Source organism: Strix uralensis, chromosome 5 (genome assembly GCF_047716275.1).
Source record: "Strix uralensis isolate ZFMK-TIS-50842 chromosome 5, bStrUra1, whole genome shotgun sequence".
Classification (NCBI taxonomy): domain Eukaryota; kingdom Metazoa; phylum Chordata; class Aves; order Strigiformes; family Strigidae; genus Strix; species Strix uralensis.
Window position 1 is genome coordinate 26464928 of NC_133976.1, and position 22716 is coordinate 26487643.

A 22716-nucleotide genomic window follows, 5' to 3' on the forward strand; every position below is an offset into this window, starting at 1 on the left:
CTCTGGACTTGCTCAAGAAGGTCCATGTGCTTCTTATGTTGAGGGCCCCAGAGCTGAACACAGTACTGCAGGTGGGGTCTCACAAGAGTGGAGTGGAGGAGGAGAATCACCTCCCTCGACCTGCTGGCCACACTTCTCTTGATGCAGCCCAGGGTACGGTTGGCTTTCTGGGCTGTGAGCGCACATTGCTGGCTCATAGACAGTTTTACATCCAGTAATATCACCAAGTCCTTCTCCACAGGGCTGCTCTCAATCCACTCATCGCCCAGCCTGTATTTGTGCTTGGGATCGCCCCGACCCCTGTGCAGGACCTTGCACTTGGCCTTGTTGAACTTCATGAGGTTTGCCCAGGCCCACCTCTCAAGCCTGTCAAGGTCCCTCTGGATGGCACTTACCTTCCCTCCAGCGTGTCGACCGCACCACACAGCTTGGTGTTGTCAGTGAGCTTGCTGAGGGTGCACTCAATACCACTGTCCCTCTCACCAACAAAGATGTTAAACAGCACTGGTCCCAATACTGACGCACTTGTCACTGTCTCCACTTGGACATCAAGATGTTGACTGCAACTCTGAGTGCAACCATGCAGCCAATTCCTTATCCACTGAGTGGTCTGTCACGAGAGGATATTGGACCTGCACAACTCTATGAGAGTTATAACAAGCAAAGCCGTTTATTCTTCCAATAGTACATACTTATGCTCTGGTTAAAGCTCTTACTTCATAATTAGCAAATCAGCAATCAGACAGCTATGAACCTTTTCTCCTATCAGCATAAGACCACTCTAACCGTGCTGTGCAGACCAATCAACTTCATGTTCACGCGCTGTTCATGCGGTGGTAACTTCTCACAGTTCAGTACTTTTCCACAGTTCAGTGTTGCAGCTCTCCGTTGTTTTCCTCTGCCACCTTAGCACAGCTCAGCAGTCTCTTATCTTTCTCCCAAGGCCTGTTTTTCATCAAAGCCTAGCTGTTTCTCAGAGGCTGTGCAAGGCTGACAGGCCGATGCTTCCCACAGTGGTCCATCCATCAAATCCATGTCTCTCCAATTTAGAGACAAGGATGTCATGCGGGACGGTGTCAAATGCTTTGCACAAGTCCAGCTAGATGATGTCAGTTGCTCTTCCTATATCCACCAGCACTGCAACCCCATCATAGAAACTTTATATCTACATTATTTTAGCAAATGTTGAATTACATCTTCCATTTTATCAGATACTCAGTATCATGAGATTTTTCTGCTACCTTTAACACTTTCCATTTTTTGTTATTTTTGAGAACCCACCATAAGCACAAACATTACGTTACTGTTTACCCCTCTTTAACTGACCTTTTACATATCTGTTGAGCAGCAGAGTCCTGCCGGACTCCTTTAGCAGCCTCTGCTTGTTGGGAATACTGGTAATTTATTCCTTTACTCTTTGTTATTCTATTTTGCAGATACCTATTGTAACATTAAGGGACCTACACTCTTCAACCAGCATATCACTAGTTTTTAAAGAAACTTTAATAAGAAATCCTGTATACATCAATCTGGCCTTGTCTACTCAGTGACGCTTTACAGTAACTCTGATGATGACGAGGCAAGGACTCTGCCAATATGTAACTACTTGCACATACACTAATTCTAGTCTTTATCAGTTTCTATCGATGTACAAAGAAATAAAAACTAAGCTTGTAGATCCAATTTGAAGCTTTTCAAAAATTGGCATTTTTTTAATTGCTTTTCATTTTCCCTTAGACATTTTAAAATGCATAATAATTACTCAGATACTCCATTTGTGAGTTCTTCTTCAGGCAGGTTTGGTCCCACCAATTTGCTGCAGACCCATTTCTATAGGTGCCTTACTTTGAGAGCAATCCTGAAGCAACGTGCAGAAACAGTCCTGGTATTCAAATTTGTCTAACCTCTTGCACACTGAAGAAGTAATTTTGCTTGTCTTGTAAATTTTCAGTGGTTTTTGCACCATAATAATGTGATGACCCTTAAGCTTCTCTCACAGGCTTCCTGTTTAGAACAAAACAAAAGCATGCACAGGTTTTATTGTTCTACATCTTTGACTTATGTATTGCATTTTTTCCACATTTTCTACATTTGTCCATTTCTATTTTCTTAACTTAGACACAAAATACTGACAAGGACAAAGGTTTTTCCTCTTGTGAATTCTCTAACTAGCTCCTCCATGACAAAATAATTTATATTGTCCAATGAAACAGCAAATCAATGCTCGCACTAAAAATTGAAATTTTTATTTGGATTTGCAGTCTCTGCACCATCTCAGGTATGGTTACCACCAGTGAGGGATTTTGCTATATATGGTCTTAATTCTTAATGGACTTCTTAGCCCGTAAGACTTAGACATTCAGTCCAAGGGGAGTCTAAATTACCTGCTGCTTATTTAACTTCAATTCACACCATGGCACCAGTTTCCAACAGAACAAATAGTTTATGTTATCTCAATAGCTTCACTAACCAGACACTCTAGTCCTCAGGTGTTTAGACTGAGATTTCCACAGAAACACATAGACAGTAGGTTCAGTTCCCAGTTTTAATAGAACCTTAGTTACACTGCTCTTTGCTGTTTATTTTCACCAACTTCTATCCTATTCTTTTACCAAAGTCTATTTATCATTCAAAATCACATTTTCCTTCTTACACATCTACTTTTACCCAGTTCATGGATTTCAAATGCTTACTTTTTTCATTTTTAAGTAAATGCTGTGGCACAAGCTTGGTTTCATTTTGGTTTAGGTAAAGTCTGCATTTTCTGCACATACTCCTATTACTAATGAGCCTAACTCTTTGCATTTCCTTGATGCTATTTGTGTAGTCACGTATCAAAATAATGCTTCTCTCTCTCTCTCCTTCCCCTCTGCATGGGTCTGGAAACCTACCATGGTCATAATCTTCCAGCCTGACAGCCCAAAGAGCAAGCCAGCGCTAAAGTAAAATCTTTATTCCAAAGGGAAAGTGTATTTTTTCAGTAGCAGAAGAAAGAAGAAAAAAGGAGTAATAACCTTGTTCCTGTTCAGTGCTGCCACATGAAAAAGCCATACAAAAACAACAAAAGGAAATTGCCAGTGAAAGGGAATCTACAAACTATGTCCAAAATCAGCAAGTGGAGGAAGAATATAGAAAATCTTTCCATTATATTCATGGTCAAGGGTCTAATCTAAAGATCAGTCTTCTGATCCTGTACTACAACGTATACAACTAACAGATTCAACTATTTATGGGCCTGTATTTGGGCTTCCTAACATGATCCTCGCTGTCACCCTAGGGATTCTACAGCAGGATGAACCATTTCTTCCTTTTGTCTTTCCTAAACTGTGTGTTGGTTTTTACATGAAAACCACTGTCCAGGAAGGAATAGGGCAGCTGCAAGACACACATACCGTGGTTTTCTTCTCCCCTTCATATTTCCATCCGTGGCAAGGAAATAGGAAGGCAATCCTGCCTGTGGATATCTCTTGACAGGGTAAGCATTTTTATTTTTAACCACATGGAAAACAGGACTTTTGTGCCCATTAAAGCAGGTGCCACTCGTCGCCTGGAGACAGAGACATCAAGGCAAATGATATTTCAGCATGTGTATGTATGTATCAGTTATCCACCACCAGAGAAATGTCCTCCTGTACAACAATCATGGGTCATGTGTAACAATTTCTTATGCAAAATTAGCTATATTCTTCTGAAACCATTTCAGGGACAAACCTTTTTTTAACAAATGTAAATAAACCATTAATTTGAGGAGTTGAGGTTGTTTTATTTTAACACCTAATACAATTCAAATTTAAAGGATTACTTGCACAAAAAAATAAACACATTTGGTATAAAAATTTATCATCACTTTAACACCTTTTTTCCTCTTATGGCCTGCGCCTTCTCTGGAGCAGAAACATATAAAGACTAATGGCACAAGTTTGTTTTATTCTACAGCATTTTTTTTGTTTTTACATACTCAAGTACCCTAGAGGACAACAGCCCGCTGTATACAAGAACCATTTTCTTCAGCCTGCTGAATTAAGTTTCATAAAGAACCAAAGCTATAAAGGCATTTTAAAAACCATTGTCTCATTTTTTTTCCAGAAGCACTGACTTTTTGCACCATTTATATACATAGTGTTACATAACATCTCTTGAGTACAGTACATGCAGCAGAATATATCTGTTGAATATAAAACATACATTTAAAATCTTGACTTATCAGAATTTTTTGAAGATTGAGTAATTGTAGAATGCCCACTGCTTAGAGAAAATGGTTTGATAGTACAAATGTCTGCATATGTTGGCCACTGGAACAATCCAAGGCTCACTGGAATATTATCTGTAGCACATCAATGTGCATAAATAATTTACTTACAATATTAAAACACAACTAGCAAAATCAATAGTTCAAGATCTTATGACTGCTATGTTAACCCTTAAGTGGTTGCAAGGAAGTGTGGTGGGGGTTCCTCCCCCTCCCAAGTCCTCTATAAAACCTTTAGTATGTAATGTGTTTTCCAGACGAAGAAACTTATTTATGTCTACTGCCTCTTCTCTTCATTGCAGCCGTACACTGTGGACAGTACCATTTCCCTTTCGGTGCTTCTGTCAGTCCAACACATCCATAGTGGAACCACTCAATAGGGCACTATAAAAACAGAGTTAAAGAGAGGGTTTCAGATTTTCATTTTTTTGGAAACACCTATCACAAATACAATTCTATGAAAATGAAGCACGAATGAAAAAGCATGGATTCTGTTTTCCGAACAAAGTCACTGGACAAAACAAGAAGAGAGGAGGATCTCATTTCCTAACATACACTGAATAGACTAAAGAAAGTGATAAAAATTCTAGGAGTCATACATAACAAAGTAAAGGTAGTATGCTGTCCTTCAAAATACTTAATCGGACAACACTAAGTGACACAACAGTAATCTTATCACTCACTCCTGTTTAAATTAGTATCTCAGTAAAGACATTATTACATTCAACTGTTCTTTTAAAACTTCTTTATTTGAAGGGGACAACTGATATTAGTAATGACACAGCTGAAGGTTCCTAGAAATAAATGGCATTTTAAAGATGTCAAACTTCCCAGTAAAGGGTGAAGCCTTCTAAAAGAACCTGAACTGTGGAGACAGATGAGGAGGTTTCCTGAAAAATGTTTCAACTCATATGCACACTACCCTAAAAAAAACTCACTCTAAAGAAAAGTAACTCCTGCAAGCAACAGCTACATGCACAAGCCTGTAATGAACTTTTTGAACTTTGTTACTTACATCTTGGTTATCACAGCCTACCATTTCACCATAGGACACCTAGTAAAGAAGAAAAAAACACCTTAATAATGATTATATTACTAATTAAAAGCTATCAATGTTTTCAAAGGGCTGAAGTTCAAGTTCCTTCCTTTGAGGAGTTTTTCCATTAACAGCAGCAACAATATTTTGATTTTTCTTTTGCTGCACAACTCAAAGCACATGGTCACGGCAAACTGATTTTCAAAAATCTTTTATGCAAAAGAAGGTATTTCTGCATATTTCAGGTTGGATAAAAAAGGTCAGTATTCAAAATCTGAATGAAATACATTTTGGTCTAAACAACAGTGCTCAGCACACTATCAGTCCAATTTTCAATATTATGTTGATGTTCGGCATCTCCCTGGCATACATGACAATTTCAAGCACTTTATTTGAAACAATCAAATACTTTCAAGAGAATTACAGAATTTTATAAACTCTAAAAAAAGCCAACACTCTTAAAAGTATTTAAAGTAAGAACAGGTATTTTTAAATACAAGTTTCTCAGGTTGTCATTCAGTCTCTCAAGCTTTCAGGTGGCTTTATGTTTTTGTTTCATTGTTTGGGGGGTTTGTTTGTGGAGTTTTTTAGCTTTTGTTCTGTTTGCTTTGGTTTTTTGTTAAAGGAAAGTAGGAAAGACCAGGCAAATTCCTTACTAACTTAGAATTTTAACTAAATTCACTGTGAACCTGTTCAATTTTTAATTTAATTATTCCTGAAGTCTTCATTAAAAGATTTCAAACTCTCCAGGTATGTCACATCACTGGAAAACTTGCTGGTTTTAGCTTCAGCAGCTGAGTTCATTATTCGCATCACCAGTAAGTAAATAAAACCAGATCAAAACTTCAAAAAACTGCAAATAGAATGTTTTTAAATTAGCAGTCGGAGAAGGAAGTTCAATTACAGCGAAATAGCAGCTCTAGTTGCATTTCAGGTTGGAAGCCATCCTTACCTGATTACAAATGCAGTATCGTGGCTCATTTGGATCATAGGTCCAGTCAACCTGGCTATTAGAATCAGACTCCGGTATTACTGCTGTTTGCTGAGACAGTTCTTGTGCCAGTGCAGATGAAGAAGAACATGATGACAGAGATGAAGAAGAGGAAGATGATGAGGACTGCTGATTTGAGGATTTGTTGTTGTTTCTGGAAAAATTAAAAAAAAGGAAGAAAGAAAAAAAATCAGAAAAAAAATAGCACATCATAATTTAAATTCATTTCCTGCCAAGTGAAAGGATCACAAAACAAGTACTTTGTTGACTCTGAAATACTGCAGTATGTAAATCCCAAAGCATCATTCCCTAACAGATTTCATTAAACAATTGCAAGAACTGAAATGGACACACTGAATGCTCTTTGGAAAAGGAAACAAGTCTTACCAGCTTACAAGTGCAAGACACGCTATTCTAATCAATGGCTTTAATGAATGTTTTTCTTCACAAAATTTTCCATCAACAGCCTTGGTGTAAAGGCCCCATAAAAATTATGTTACCAATAAAACAGGAATTTACATATAAATGATGTCATGTGTCATGTACAATAGATAACTGTGTTTTGAAGATGACTGATTCAATGTTAATCTCCACTCAAGCATCACCAATCACTCCACAGGAACAGTGCCAGAATACAAATTTTATACTTTTGCTTATAGGTCAGATATGACACCCAAGATATCCACAGATGAAAAACGCTTCTAAGACAAAATTACTAACTGAGCTGTGAACACACAGATTTGTATGAAGAAAAAAGCGCCAGTCAGTTTAAAAGGATGGGCATTTTAAGACAAACTCTTTCAAGTACAACTTGTGATTGTTGTCACAATGTGTTGTGACACTGTGTTCTTTAAAATGTTTTTAAATTTCATCCTGATCAGAAATAAAATTAATTGTTTCCTGTCCTAGATAGTCAGCCATGGAAAGCACTGTGATTATTTGTGAAGTGGCATGAAGCAGATCTCCAGATTATTTCAAAATCATCCACAAACCACTGCATACCAATTCCCAACATTTGCCATTAGGCCAAATCTTCTCTCCAGGAACACAGAAAAATGAGGGAGAAACTAGACTATATTACAGATCAAAAAGCAAATCAAGACATTTATTTAAAACTTTGGAGTGTGTTTGCTTGTAAAAGAAGTAAGAGAACAAAAGAACACCCTGAACAAAAAAAGGCCAGCAGGCAATACCTACCTTCTGCTGACCCCCCTCCCTCCCCGATATTAAATATGAGCTATTTCTAATATGGCCCATGACCTTTAAAAGAAAGCTTAGCTGTCTTAAAAGCTGTAATTGCAGTCAACAAGTAAGAAAACCTACTTGCTTTTTCTGCCACTTCGTGAATCTGTGGTTGATGAACTTAATGTCTGTGTTAATGTAGATGCCAGAGCTGATGATGAATATCCAGTTGAATCTCTGGATAATGAAAATTCTCTTCCAAGCTGAAAATCATTGTTCTTAAATGCTTCATAGCTGGCTTTTAGACTGGATGTTCGTCTTCCTTCCTTCATCTAAAAGGAATACTGATACTGTATCAGATTACACAGCAGAGCCCTTACAGAAGACATATACCAGGCTGCTTACTGCTAATTATTTGCATAGGTTCATTAGTTACCCTGTTAACAAAATGATGTAGAGTAAGTGGCAAAAAGGTGTAAGAATATCCCACAGGAAAAGCTAGAAAACAAGCTGTCCCTTTGTGCAAATTTTACAGGATGAAACTGTAGCATATAAACAAAATTGATGAGAACTGAATCAGGTCAGCTGAAAGTGATCGTGGGAATTCAGATTTAAAAAAAAAAGTAACTAACTAGTCTTTCTTCTTAATCAATAGCAGATGGCAGAATGACAAGAATGTTCTGACGTTACCTGTGCCGTGGCTTGCACTGCTTGAGCTGCTGCCATGGTAATTGCACCGGCCCCAGATCCTGAAGATAATGAGCCCAGGTTATATGATGCCAATGGTTGAGAAGAGTTTGTATTGTATGCATTGTTTGAAGAGGATGATGAATTACTGTTTCGACACCCTTGATGAACAGAACACATTTATGAAATTCAAAATGAAACTAAATTCCTTTGCATTTTAAGAAGAGTTATATATGACAACCAGTGAAAGAGTAGGAACTCCGCTTATGCATCTGACCAATCTGATCATTTGGAAAAAAGTTTAAAAAGTCATTTGACACAGCCAGTATTGGCTTAGAGAAAAAAAAAAAGTTTATTCCCCAACTATCCTCATGTGCAAGTAGACCTATTGGAAAGACAGTCCACACTATCATATTCAGCAATCAAAGAACAGACACAGCTGCTACGTCTATATAAACCCAATCTCCATGGAAATGATGCCGACTACTGTAGCCATCAAGAAAAGGGTAAGAATCTGACTGTACACCTATACTGTGTCTGAAGTAAAACTTTTAACAGTCTTAATTCTAAAAACTACAAATCACAGTTTTAAGGCAACACAGATTTCCGTAGCCATCTACAGACTGACAGCTGTTCAAACACAGCTACATTTTATTTGCCATCTCATGTGAAGTTCCTTCAAAAGAAAAGTAAAATGGATATGAGGGGCACTACTTAAACCTGATGAACAGCACTAAATTCCAAAATGTAAGGTGTTTTACTTACTAAGACCTCTCACAGTCTTCTATTTTCAGAAAAGAAACTATGAAACACTCTAATTTTGAAAATGGGCAGAAAGTTGTGGGGTCTTTTTTTATTCACTACTCAGAAAAACTTCTCACCTCTTGAAATGGACAACACACAAAATTACATTTTATTACAGATGAATGCCATGTCAAACCAATCCTTAAAAAAAGAAAGAGTGAAAATTCTTTTCCCTTACTTTGGAAATTGTTGCATGTGTTTCTTTTTCTCAAAATAACAATGCATTGATCTCTTATATCTCTATGACTGGCTGAACGAAACTACTGTTATCGTCTTCCAAGCAGTGTAAATAAAGAGAAACAGCCAACATACAGCTGTTAAATGACAACAAAGCTGATGCGCTTCATGGACAACACAGATGAGTAACAATGCCTGCAATTTCTCATGTTTCGAATGACTGAAAATCCCAGAGGAAAGGGTATGAGCCTCTGATTTCAAAAGACAGTAAACTCACAAATATAATTGGGTTTCTCTTCTTCCAATTAAAAAGCAGCAAAATGCAAGACAATTAAGATTACCTGGTGTATTTTCTTTAGAAGCATCTGAAGTCAGGGTAGATAGAAGAGCTTCAGATTTAAACTTCTTTTCAGGAACATGATCTGTTGTACTATGGTGAGAAGATGGATTGTGTTTCCTTTCTAAATGAAACGAAGGGAACTTAAATGTAAAACCTTTCAGCTTGAAAGTCAAACTATAACTAGACGTAATAAAACAGGACTTTCAATTAATCCCCATCAGCAAAACCTTATTATTTCATTCTTGCACTTCTTCTGAATAGACATTATTATCATTGCATTGTGCCTTTTTTATTTTTCCTCCCCAATGTTTGGAGAAAAAGGAAAAAGTTCTGAACATTTTTTTCCCTAATACTACTCAACAAAAAATAAGGAAACATTAAAAGTGGACATATTTTTAAGTCTCAAATACTTACTCTCTACTGGAGTGTGAGAATGGGCGTGATGGTTATTCACAGGCTGTGATGGTGTATCTAGCTCCAGAGACCCTAAGAGGGAGGTAAAAAGGATAGGAAAATTTCAGAGACATCACTGGCATGGTTTTGACTTTTATGTACTAAATGAATCTTTATAATATTAACCAAACTGCTATGCAGTTATATTTATTTTAATCAGAAGGATTTTTGCTAGAGTTGAAACCCTTTCCATAGTGCAACCAGAAGCCAGTTTTAAAATAAACATTAGTGACTGCTGCTGTTCAGCTGTTGAAATCAAGAAGTTAGAATCCAAGGCCAATAAGGAGAACGAACAGCAACATTGCCCTCAACGTGCCACTTACTCAAATGAGTTGCAGACAAGCTGGTGACAGTTGGAGAACGCTGCACCAAAAGTAATGACAATCTACACCAATATGAATTGAAAAGAAGGTGGTAACAGGCAAACTGTATTGAGGCATCTTGTCACACTGAGTCAAAACACCCAAGCACTAGCAACTTCCTTCAAGATAATCTAACATTCAACAGGAAGGGCTTCAGATCAGTATCCAAATTTTCTTAGCATTCAAAACACACAGAGCAACAATCCAAATGCAAATCTATGTCTAAGAAAACATTTCTTATAATATCAGCCATGAGGCTAAACAATCACAGCACAGGGGAGACTTTGACCATAAATTTCCTTTAGAACAATATGAAACAATTTGTGTACCAATCTTTGGCAAAAAGACTTTGAACTAGCTGCAATACCTACCAACTTACATTTATACAGAAGACAATTCAAGAAAGTAATTCACATTCATTTTTCAAAATCTGTGGCTTCAACATTTCTTTACGTCTTTTTCAGTGCTTTCGAAAAATACATGAGTGTATTACAACAGTTCAGAGAAAATTATGCTAGAAGAGATTCAAAGCATAAGGAGGTAATTTGGCTGAGCTAACATTATTCATGTTATGAACTAGCCCAAGTGCTGCCCTCTGGCGGAACCTCAACAATATGTATTTACTCTTAAAGCTAAATGTTAAGAGGCTTCTACTTTTCACTTTACTACAAACACACACCAACACACACCAACCTGAAAGATGCAACATGCAGTCTGGCACATTTCTATTTTGAGTTCCTGAAATTCCACCTACCTACCTCACCAAACACAAAGCTCAACTGAAGGTAGCTTCACATCTTAAAACTGCAGCTGGGATTCCAACTGAAACAAACTAGTCCTTTTCTGTAGTTGCTAGTTCATTAAAAGCACTTACTCTGCAGTTTTCTTTTTGTGCCTGTTATTTGTAATAGCAATTACAAGTAAAATACCCAAAAACTCTCAGCTTTTATGACAAAGCTCCACAAAGTTCAAAGGAAGAATATTTATTCCTAATCTCCTCAAGTGATTTAGGTTATTTTCCACTATCCTAGGGTATGAGAACAGTCACTGCCTCTTAGCGCTGTAACCACAGTAGTTAAATCAACTTAGAAATTTATCATAATTGCATTTGAACTTGATGTCTAAATGTAGATTCGCACAGGAAGGTCAGATTCTTCTACACCAAGTTGGTCAAAAAGCTGACACATTATGTTTTTGTCCACGTTCTGAATACCAGCATTGCTATGTTTGTTAAGCATGCAGGTTTCTTACCCAAAATGCTTCTCCCTTGCTACCGCATTACAAAACAATCCATTCTCTCACCTTTAAAAAAAGAAAACTACTGAGTACCTAACTTTACTTGACGTTTCACACCTGTAACTAAAATTATGACCTTCCTCAACTTGGTGGCAATCAACTCAAGTAAGAAATGGTACACTTCCAACTGGGTAGGTAGCAAGCTTAAGCTGAAGTACATGCCTGAATATCTACAGTCACTAAAAACAGGTTTAAAGAATTCTGTACCTTACCGTAACAATTCACAAGTGCAACAGTTGTGTGAAAAAAATTACTCTAATTACTCAGTTGTATTTTGACTTCACTGGTAAAAATTGATGTTGAAACTACAATTTGAGAATCACCGACTGATGAAAAGTATGCAGGTTAAAACACAAATATTGCCGGCCACTAACAAGTGTATGATATTTTAATTTTGCAAATTGACAGAAAATCTGTCAAGTTCTTAAAAAAAAAAAAATATGCATACGTACGTCTCTCTAATATTTCTGTAATTCCAGCATTATCTGCTTCAAGTTCCATTTTAAATTTAGCGAGTTCTTGGTCCAATTTTCTCAAATGACGGTCTACCTATTTTTGAGACAAAGCAACAATAAATAGCATCCAGTTCTGGAACATGAATATCTACATCCTTAATCTCAGGCTTGCTAAGTACTTCCCTTCCAGCAATTCTCTCCCATGCAGCACTAAGCACGTACAAACACAGAGAAGCATAACTTCTCATTCACCTTCATTTCCCTAACACTCAGCAGAGATACTACAGTTAACACCAAAAGAGCGCTGTTGCTCCTAAACTGTGCAATTACAGGATACAATAAGGCTGCATATTGGCTCAGCAGCTAGAAGCCCTCTTCTTACTGTAGGCAATGTTCCAAGACACAGCGTTAAGTGATTATTTTGTGAAAAAAGATTAAGAAGACTTTGGGGATGTTGTGGGTACGCCTATAGAGAGGGGAAGAGAAAGAACAGTACATGACATGCACTTTAGAAGAGGTTGGGCTGCACTGGGGAAATTGTAAGTTTACTGAACTGCAATTTGTATGTCACTACACACATCAGTAAACCCTAACTATTGAGTAAAAGGGTCTCTAAACTGAAAGTGTAAAGACTCCTGTGCATTTGAGTAAACTATGACATGCTCATGGGTACTGAAAATTAACCAAAATCTCAATATCACAGAAAGAAACATTATGTTCCAAATGCTTTCTTCATCTGTGGTCATACAGCAGAATGTACCTGTCTCTAAACTATTAAAAATTGAACAGGTTTTTGCTGTTACCAGCTAACCAAAAGAGAGGGGTTAAGTTCCCACTTTTGATTAGCTGAAGCAAAGAAAAGCAGACAAGAAATATTTGGTTTATGTCTACTGTATTTTAGTGCAGTCTGACTTGCAGGTTCTGTTCTCTGAGAAAATTTAAAATAAATATACTTAAAATTCAAAATTCGTATGCTGTAAGGAAGAGTAAGTTGCTTGTGGTCTCTTTTCAGAAAAAAAATAAACAAACCAAAAATCAACATGCATGAAGACCTTATTTCTGTATGTTTTGTATTTAAGTGACACTTACTACCCACAGCAACAAAATTCTTAGAAGTCAATAAAATATCAAATGTTTACTTCGCCAGCAAAATTATCCGTATGAAGCTGACATAACAGTATAGGTAGCACAGTTGTAGAGCTTATCAAAATGTTTAGAACTCCTTAGGGCATAAATTTAAGTAATTCAACACAAGCCATTGTGCACTTACCAAATCATATATTTGATTAGCCAGCTGCACTTTTTCATCTGCATCTTCCAAAGCCTTATAATAATCCTATTATAAAGAGAAGTTTTTTTAAATTATGAATGTAACTTAATTAATTTCAGTCATTTCAAGCTACTGTTATCCAGCACAAAATATAAGTTAAAAGGAGAAATTCAAGTCAAGTCTTCAGAAAGACTGTGAAACTCTACTGTAAACAACAATCAGCTAAAGTTTAGATGAGAGATACAATACATATCAATTTATTGTTTGTGCCTTAGAAAAAGCCAAACTACAAGACGTGGACCCTTTCTCCTAAAGTGGTATTTAGATTTCTGAAAAAAATGCTACCAGAAAATAAACAGTCTTGGATTTATTCTGTATTATGCAGCATAAGGTTACAGACTCAAAATGAGATGATGTCTTTCACTTCGTATGGATCTTTAGGACCACTGCAGATACTATTGCCCTTCAAAATTATGTTAAACAGTGCTGTGAGGGGAAGCCTTTCCAGCACAGTAGTTAAATAGAGATAAGGATGTCTATATTTCATAGTTTAAATTATTTTAAAATACATTTATATAACTCATAAGTGTTACAATTTGAGCAAAGCAAGCCAATTTTAAAGTCTGCTCTAATGAAAATTCACAGACAAAACTTTTTTTAAAAAGAAGTATTTTTACACATTTTTACTCCAGATTTAAACAGGTTTAAGTGCTTATTTATTCTCTATTTCCACTGAAGAGTATCTTCCTTAGGCGAAAACTACTTGAAATTTTGGTTCAACTAGTCAAAAGCAAATTTTTCATTTACTCCAGTGAAGTCAGAGCGCTGACTTTTTCTTTTTCTAAATACAGGAATCTATTTGTATTACGGAAAAAAAAAATACCTTGGCCAAATAGGGGGCTGAAGTAGCAAGTGTAGGAGACTACAAAGGAGTTTCTCCTGACAAAATGATGGACTACCTTCCTAACAATACCACCACCAATGCCCGAGTGTTGAAGGATAAAACGGAACACATCCATCTTCTTATTCGTCCCTTCCTAAAGCTACATATACCATATGTATAATGTACAAGAACATAGACAGAATCACAGGAAATGCTAAAGCTAAGCCTGAAAAATATTCTCTCAAAGAAAGAAAATTAACTTGCACAACTTCATGTCACGCAAGCAGAAAAAAAGGTCTGAGATGAAAATTTAATACCTGGTTTCCTCATCATTTCAGGATCACAATTTGTAAAATGCTACCAGATACTGAGTAAAATTTGAGAGAAATACTTGATCAAATAAACCTTTCAGTCTTTTTTCTCCTTCTAGGTAGTTCTATCCATCTCTGTGAAAGCCCAAGGGAAGTCACAGTTCTGCATGCTTAAGTCTCCATCAATCATAAGCTATTTTTTCCTAATGTTATCTTCGTTTGCTAAAGAAAAATGTGACCCACTCCTGTGATATCCTTACTTTTTTGATTGATGTCATTTGTTCTTCCCTCCATTCAGGTTTGTTTTTCTTTGCGTTCATAAAAAATTCATTTACCCTCTGCTCAAGCTGATCCATTGCATCTGTAGCACAGGAAAAAAGTAAGATAAACATTATCTTCTCATGTACATAAACATTATGAAATAAGGCGGAATTTTTTTCTTAAACAAAGTTGACAGGACTGAGGTGCAAACTATTAGAGAGGAAAAAAACTAAAAAAACCAAAACAACCAAGTGACAGTGGACAGAGGAGGGAAATATTTACCTTAATTTCCAAGAAGCAGAATTGCATTCTGGTAGGATTCTCATCAAGGTTCTTGTGCTCTCCAGCATGGGACAGGCAGGACTCCAAGTTCTAAAGGTTTTTTGTCCCTAAGAGCAGTGGTAGTGACTTAAAGCACGACCCCAACTCCTCACCCAGGGCTCTAGACTGCTGACTTTGGAACATTCTAGCCAGTTACAAACTGAGCAGGAAACAAAATGTTCTCCTAAGAGAAACAGTCAAATACAAAACCAAATAATTGAAAAAATTAGTGCCTCACAAAGGTAGAGCAACTGAAGAGTCAAGTCACTGCCTTTAAGCCAAGGCCCTCTCCATCGTATGCTAGGAAGGGTGAGGGCAAATTCAAAGCACTCACAAAGTTATTCCCCCCACCCCCACAGGGTAGCACTAAGGGGTAAATGCTCTGATGAAATACTATTTGGATAGGATTCTCACTTACATGAAGTTGAGAAATATCATAAGGGAAGAAACAAAGCCACCAATTCTCTAACATTAACTATCATAAGAAAGGAGAACGTCAACTACAAGTTAATTGTTTTGTTATTTATTGACACAGGAACAGGGATTCCCTTCCCTTTCCCTCCACCCTCCTTCAAAAAAAAAAAAACCAAACAACCCAGAGTTTACTATTTCAACTGCTGGACACTTGTACATGCAACAGCTTGCATATTTCCAAAACCACACAGCTGCCTCAGTCTGAGTAGCTCTGACATCCTTTCTAGTTTCAGGACAGATGATAGTACTGAAAATTTTTTCACAGAACTCTCAGTGATACTGTCCAGATAGCAGTTTCAAATTAAATGTGACAGTGCACCAACTACCTACAGACTTCAGGCTCTGGGTTTGAAACACTTCAGGTACTTTCAAGAAACCACCATTAAAACTGCATCACAGGATGGCCATCATCTCTCTGCACACACCCCCCCCCCCCCCCCCCAAGTTCATTAATTAGTTCAAGAAACTCATGAATCCCCAAGTATTGTTAACTCTTCAAATCCAACAGAGCCCAAAGGTTTTCTCACAGTGAAAATTCACAACTAGAACTAACTGTTCACATAAATAACCAAAAGTCATTCATACTAAATGATCAAAAACATTTATCGATCTTCCCTATGCTGGGAATGTCCAGCATCAAAACCAAGAGGAAACTAACAACTGACTGGACAGAGCACAATTACTCCCAAGCCAGAACACTTGTGACATAGGCTCACGTCAACTTTATTTAGACGTAGACAAACGAAGTAGTCAGTCTTGGTGTAAAACAGGTTAAGGATGGGAGAATCTGTACAATGAGCATTTTCCACTTGCAGGGTGTTATTCAGGGAGATTAACAAGCCTGAGCAGCAAGCAAGCAGCACACACTTTTTGTAGAGGCTTCTGAAAGCTTTGTTCTTTGACCAAATTACTATAATTTGGTCCATAAAACCAACAGACTAAATGTTCTACCTCCTATTCTCAGAGTGCAAACAGCTAGGTGATAATTATTCTAATGGCTCCATAGACATGAAAAGGAAGAAGAAAAAAAATCTTCCCTCTTTATTTTTTATTGAGGACACATATCAGTCTGTGTGAAACAGCATAAGGGAAAACTTCCATAGAAACTTGGTCTCTCCTAGAAGAGCAGAAATGGCAAAGGGGAATACAGGTCAGATCTAAATTATATGAAAAGTTCTCTCTGGTACACTCAAGTTCCTTCAGCTTTTCTCCCTCCCACTACCTTTTTCATCCAACTGTGATATCTATATTCTGAGATACTAATTTCTTAGATCAGATTTCCCAAGAGAGTTGCCAGAAATTCTATTGCAAGAGAGGCCTTCCAGAGCTTGCATTTTACCATGGAGGCCTGATAATTCATGATTTGAACTTAAATAGAGAAACACATTTTATGCTTCATGTGGAACTCGGTTAAACCTCAAGAGTCAAGTAACAGCTCAGAAGGTCTTCACTTTTCCCACAGCAGCCTGATCAGGACATATAGTAGGTACAGCCGGTTTATCATTTCTTCCAACAACAAACAGCAGCACCTGCCCCATTAGAAGTCCATGTGGTGCAAATAGGACTGAATATAAAGTTAACATTGACTCTAAAACACAGCTGCACAGTTATCTCTGAATTACAACTCACGTAGGTTTCTGGGACAGCATCACTCATCAAAGTACTGTTTTCAAGTACTCCCGAGACACTGGATCTTCACAGCAAGTTACTGTGTCACAGCACGAGAACAATCTCCAGGTTAGCATGTAGTACTCAGCAGACAGTTTTGCAACTGATGTTGAAGAGATGCTAGTCAGAAGTTTTGTAAATGTCTTTGGATGTTTTCTCACTCGTTGTGCAAGAATTACAGAAGTACCAAGATCTGATAAAATTTTTCCTCTGGGCCTAAGGTTAGTCTTAGTATACAATAGTCTGCGTGTTATTTGCAACTTCCAGTAAAACAATATGGAATCTTACTTGTCATTTCCAGTTAAAGCAGAGGAAATGACACTACTGCAACCTTGGCAGTGCTAGCTGGGTCAGTTCTGAAACACACTTCAAAAAAACTACTAACTTCTCTGCCTGCCTACTGAACAGAAATAAAATTTGTGAACTCACTCAGAACCACCTGAGTCAGTGAGCTGCTCACTCCCTCCCCTGGTGCTCCCGAGTGATAGTTACTTCAGAGGTGTTATCTCCAGTAAGGAGTCATTGCCTGTTCCCACAACTTTAAGCACTGAACCTGAGACAGCACTTAGGCCGTAATATCCAAGAAAATCCTATAGCCACTCCAGCATGTGTCAATGAAGTCTGTTAAACACACCTGCTGGGTCCACTAAAGTAAATATCCAGGGGAAAGCCTGAGACCACACTTCAAAGTATTATAGGTTAAACTATTGTTGTCAAGAACTATGCTGCATTTTGTAATCCTGTACAGCATTCACTGATTATTTCAACCCTTGCGCTTTCTCTCATTCTTCTTTACAATAGTCTGACCCTTCCATATTGATGATTCCTTATCTTTCATGCAGTAACAGCTTCATCAGCAAACACCTTTGCATCACAGTTATAGATGAACATATCAATTGTGTGTTAAATGACAGCAACACCTAACTGGGTGTTATGGGACACCTAAGTCCCAGATGAAATTACACTAGGAAAGATGAAAAGGCAATGCATCCTGAAAACAGCATAAGGCAGTACATTGTATCAGGGTATCAGCAGAGGTATACGAAGTGATCTACACAGAAACCTCAGGCAGGCTGTAGACCTGGTTACGTGTCAGCTAAGGCACGAGAGGCTAAGCAAAAAGCGCCTTCACACATGCTATTATGAGGGGAGCTGGCTGGAAAGTTTCAGAGACGGCACGCCACCACCTGCTCAAGGAGTGGGACATAACTCATGTTCCAAACCACCATCACTGCTCTTAGGGATCAAAAATCTAAAGACTTTGGGACGTGCCACCGAAAATGCCTTTGGGAGCAGCACAAGCCCAGGAGGGAAACTCCTGTAAGATCCTACTGGCGCCGGGGCTGAGCGGCAGGCCGCGGGCGGGGTCCGGGGCGGGCCCGGCGCGGGCGGGCGGGCGGCTCGGCGGGGCCGGGGCTCGGCGCCGCCGGCTGACACCGAGCCGGGCGAGCGCGCCCCGCCCCTCTCTGCGTCCCGGCGGCTCCCCGCGCGGCGCCGGGCCTCCGTGGCGCCGCCTCCCACAGCCGCGCCAGCGCCCGCCGCCCCGCAGGAGACGACGCCAGGCGCCCGGTGCCGACGAGCCGCGCCCGGCCCCCCGCCCCGGAGAGCCGGGGCGCGGCGTGGGGAAGGGGCGCCAACGCCGCGGGCCGGGGCGCGGCGGCGCGGAGCGGAGCTGCCCACACAGGTCGGAGCGCCCCGGCGGCGGCGGCGCCGCTTCGCCCCCTCCTTCCCTCCTCTGCCTTCCCCTCCCTCCTGCCCACACCGCGGGTCCGCGCCCTGCGGCGGGACGCGGCGACCGAGCCGGTGCCCGCGGCCGCCCCCCGCCGGCGGGGCGGGGCGGGCGCCGGGGCGCGGGGAGGGGGCGGGCAGAGGCGGGGGGCGGGACTCACGTACTCTGCACCTGCAGGTCCATCTCGCGCATCTCGGTGAACCTGTCGCGCAGATCCATGGGAAGCTGCTCGATCACTGCGGGCACAGGGAGGGGCGGGGGAGCGGGGAGAGAGGGGGGAGGAGGGAGGAAGTCAGTCAGTCAGTCACCGCCGTGGGGGAGGGGGGCGCCGCCTCTTCGCCGCGGCTCCCCCCCGGCTCCCCTCCACCGGCCGTGCCCGGCAGCCCGGCACCCCCGTCCCGCACACACTCACTCTCCAGATAGTCCTCCAGATACAGCATGGCGGCGGCCGGGCCAGCGCCAAGGGGCTTCTCGCTAACGGGGGCTCGTCCCTTCCAATATGGCGCCGCCGCCAACAACACCAGCGGCTCGACTCAGCGAAAACAACATTGGCGGCTGACGGCGCTCGCTCCGGCCGCGCCGCAATTGGCTGCCCGCGCCGCTGACGCACACCGCGGCTCGCGCTCTCCCGCACGGCTTCACGGGAAATGTAGTCCGGGAGCGGGCGGCGGCGAGAAACTACGGGCGCCGCCGTGCACCGCGGCGGCCGCGCCTCCCGCGGGCCGGCTGCTGGGGCTGGGGCGGCCGGGCGGCCCTGCCTTCGTCTCCCCTGCCCCGGCCCAGCGCCTTACCGTTTCGTCCAGTCCCGGAGGCACCCCCGCCTTGCGGGATCTGTGCGGTTTTTCTCTGGGAGACCCCGCTCCGGCCCCGCTTCGCCAGGCGGAGTCCGGGCGTGCGGCTGCCGGCCCTCCGGAGGGTCCCCGGGACCCGAGCGCCGCGAGTCTGGCGAAAAGAAGCGAAAAACTTGCGGCTTTTTGAACAGACTTTATGCTTTTGTTTGTTTATCCGTTATTTTAGGTGCTCACAGCTGGTAATAGTGCATGAAAAGCATAAGAAATGAGAAAAGTAATGGAGTAACTCTAATTTCTGTGTCTCTTCATGAGTGACACAGGGTGGAACGAGCTGCTCTGTGCTGCACGCGTCAGTGACAGGGGCAGTAACAACGTTACAGGCACACGAGAGCATAAACTCCTGTGGGCTTTAGAATTGCTGTTCAGAGCAGCAAAAAATAATTAGCTGATAGCAGTGATTGCGATCCAGTTACAATACTTCTTATTGTAATTTATTTTGAAATGCTTGGGGCTGAGGTTTTTCATGCAGTTTCAATCCCCCAAATAGTTTATTTCATCACTGTTTTATGACTATCTAACATTTATTGCTCTAATCATGGACTGATGCTTTTACTCAGATTTGGTCTTTGACTGGGGAAAGGAATTTTTAGGGTTTGCATGACGTCAGGTGTAGGTACAGGAGCATAAGAACTGTGATAGCAGAACAGGCTAACTTTCTGCCATGCTTTTTATCTCCTTTTTGTGTTCCCGTCTGGGCCATATGTATCCAAGCAAGAAAAGAAAGTGGATGCTTAAGCCAAGTCTGAGTAAAAATTTGTGTGGGATGTTTTTGAGTGTCAGGACCAATGGAAAATGGCATTTTTTTCTCATGTTTTAAGTTCCAATATTGTGAGTAGTTAGCTAAGGATGACTGAATTTTGGGAAGGGAAGTATAAATTTTGTGTGTGGCCTTTATGAAGACCATTGTTAGCTATGTCTCGAATACGCAGAGTATAGCTAAGCTTTTTTAAAAAAAAAAAAATTCTGGTGTCATTACAGATGGAAAAAAAGGTATAACAATGACTATCAACTCCAGGAAAAAAGTGCTGTGGTCACTTTCCATACTCACTCCATCATTAGCCGTGTAGTCTGTGCTGTCAAAACAGACATACCAACTATTTTTATACATACCAATGAACAGTTTTCAGATGGTCATTAAGCTCAGTTAGCCTTAGTTGAAAGAATCTGTATATTATTGCTCATGCAGATCACTCTTTAATGTACAATTTCTGACACACTAGTGTAGGAATGACAATATTTTTGAAGTTCTGTGTGAGAAATTGCTTGTTTTTTCTACATTTTGTTATGTAGAAGACAAGACTGACCCTTCCTGGGAAGACAAATACCTGCACTTTTATTGAAGTGAAAGGGTTCGATGCAGCAAGACAACTTAGCCCATGCAAAACCACAGCAAAGTAATGACATCCTATATTCATTAGGAGAAAAGCTAGGTGAATTTAGGGAAATCTGAATCAATAGGGTCACTGTCTTTTATGCTCATTGGCGGCTTTAATGCTTTTTAAAGAAAAAATTTTGTCATAGACATATTTGGGAGGGCATTTCATGCAGCAGAAGTCTAAGAGAACAGTGTTGTACACAAATACCATACAAAGACTCTGCTGTTAGAACCCCAACTGACACGCAGTCATACAATAAGTTCTTAACATTTGCTTCATGACCAAAATCATAGGACAAGCGGGACATTGGGACCTTGTTACTTCTCCTATGCTTCAGTTTTCATGCCTGAGTTTGCCACATTCTCATCTTTTCAACCTTGGGAATAGCCAGCAAAATCCTCACTGAGGGCTATTGTGCAAGGATATTTTCATAGAATCATAGAATGGTTTGGGTTGGAGGGGACCTTAAAGATCACCTAGTTCCAGCCCCCCTGGCAGGGGCAGAGATACCTTCCACTAGATCAGGTTGCTCAAAGCCCCATCCAACCTGGCCTTGAACACTGCCAGGGAAGGGGCATCCACAACTTCTCTGGGCAACCTGTTCCAGTGTCTCACCACCTTCACAGTGAAGAATTTCCTGTTTGTTGTGGTGCCTAGATCAAGCAAACCAAGAACCACAGCTCTTGGGGTTTGTATCTCAGTCATTCTTTAATAATAGCATGTGCACTGTCTACATTAGTGGAAAGGGAAAATGAAACTCAGGCATGCCAACAGAATGACAAAGACAGAATACTAGCGGGGCTGGCTGCTGCCTTCAAGGTGCCCTGCTTTATGTTTCATGGTTTATTGGAACATGTGAGAGGCTTTTATAAAAATAGGAACCTGCTTCAAAAATTGTTCATTGTGGTGCTTTACAGCAGGGTATAGGAGGGGATTATGTAATAGAATACAAATGAAAATACAATTCAACTCTGTTGAAAAGTAAACAGGAATTTATTTGTCTACCTGTAACCTTCTTCAGCATTTTTTTTAGAGAGGTGGAGAAACTGTCCCATTTTTTATTTCTGCCAATGTTAATTCATATTGTATAGTCAAATGAGTAGCCACACCAACTTCAGTGGGATTGTGTGTATAACTGCTGCTTATCATGACATACTGATGGAACTGAGTTCAAACTGACATTTAAGAAGAGATTATCCACTCAAGCCATAAAAAATAAACTGTTTTTATAATGGAAAACTACCTGTTGTGTATAAATGTAAAGAATTAACTCTATTGATTAACCCAACTTTTAGAACAGCCTAATTAGAATAGCTCCTGGTAAAGAAACGTGGATTAATGACAGTGTTTATTGGGATGCAAATACAGTGAAAAAGAACTAAACACCAACAGTGAACTCAAGGTAAAAAGAAATTCAATTTGTGAATGCCAATTGACATTGTACAGCAAGGGACCTGCTTAGCACAAAGAAAGGAAGGGAGGCCACAGGAGCTGCTGTTTTCTCCTATTGATATAACATTATTAATGTTGATGGCATTTC

General features: G+C 40.2%; 1 protein-coding gene across 5 annotated transcripts; it reads right to left on the bottom strand.

Moving 5' to 3' along the window:
* Positions 1-645: 645 nt before the first annotated feature.
* Positions 646-19659, bottom strand: ING3 (inhibitor of growth family member 3). Of its 5 annotated transcripts, none has more exons than XM_074870185.1 (14): positions 19362-19659; positions 19114-19185; positions 14757-14857; positions 13303-13368; positions 12030-12126; positions 9881-9952; positions 9468-9587; positions 8149-8207; positions 7600-7790; positions 6238-6430; positions 5265-5303; positions 4572-4633; positions 3393-3547; positions 646-2004 (listed from the first exon to the last, which is right to left on the bottom strand). In XM_074870185.1, the coding sequence occupies exons 1-13, from the start codon at positions 19387-19389 to the stop codon at positions 3412-3414; spliced, it is 1236 nt and encodes a 411-aa protein (XP_074726286.1). In that variant the 5' UTR covers positions 19390-19659; the 3' UTR covers positions 646-2004; positions 3393-3411. The 5 variants fall into 5 exon arrangements, 4 of the variants coding, with proteins under 4 accessions (XP_074726286.1, XP_074726284.1, XP_074726288.1 ...); XM_074870183.1 differs by having other exon boundaries at positions 8149-8306; positions 19362-19648; XM_074870187.1 differs by lacking the exon at positions 19362-19659 and adding an exon at positions 15040-15146 and having other exon boundaries at positions 8149-8306.
* Between the last annotated feature and the right edge of the window lie 3057 nt (positions 19660-22716).

Excerpts from the sequence above, each read along its gene's own strand:
- ING3 (XM_074870183.1), bottom strand. The coding sequence starts at position 19,389 with ATGCTGTATCTGGAGGACTATCTGGAGA. Across the intron at positions 19,186-19,361 it reads TCTGGAGGACTATCTGGAGA|TGATCGAGCAGCTTCCCATG; the intron begins GTGAGTGTGTGC and ends CTGTGCCCGCAG. Across the intron at positions 12,127-13,302 it reads CTAATCAAATATATGATTTG|GTAGACCGTCATTTGAGAAA; the intron begins GTAAGTGCACAA and ends TCTCAAAAATAG.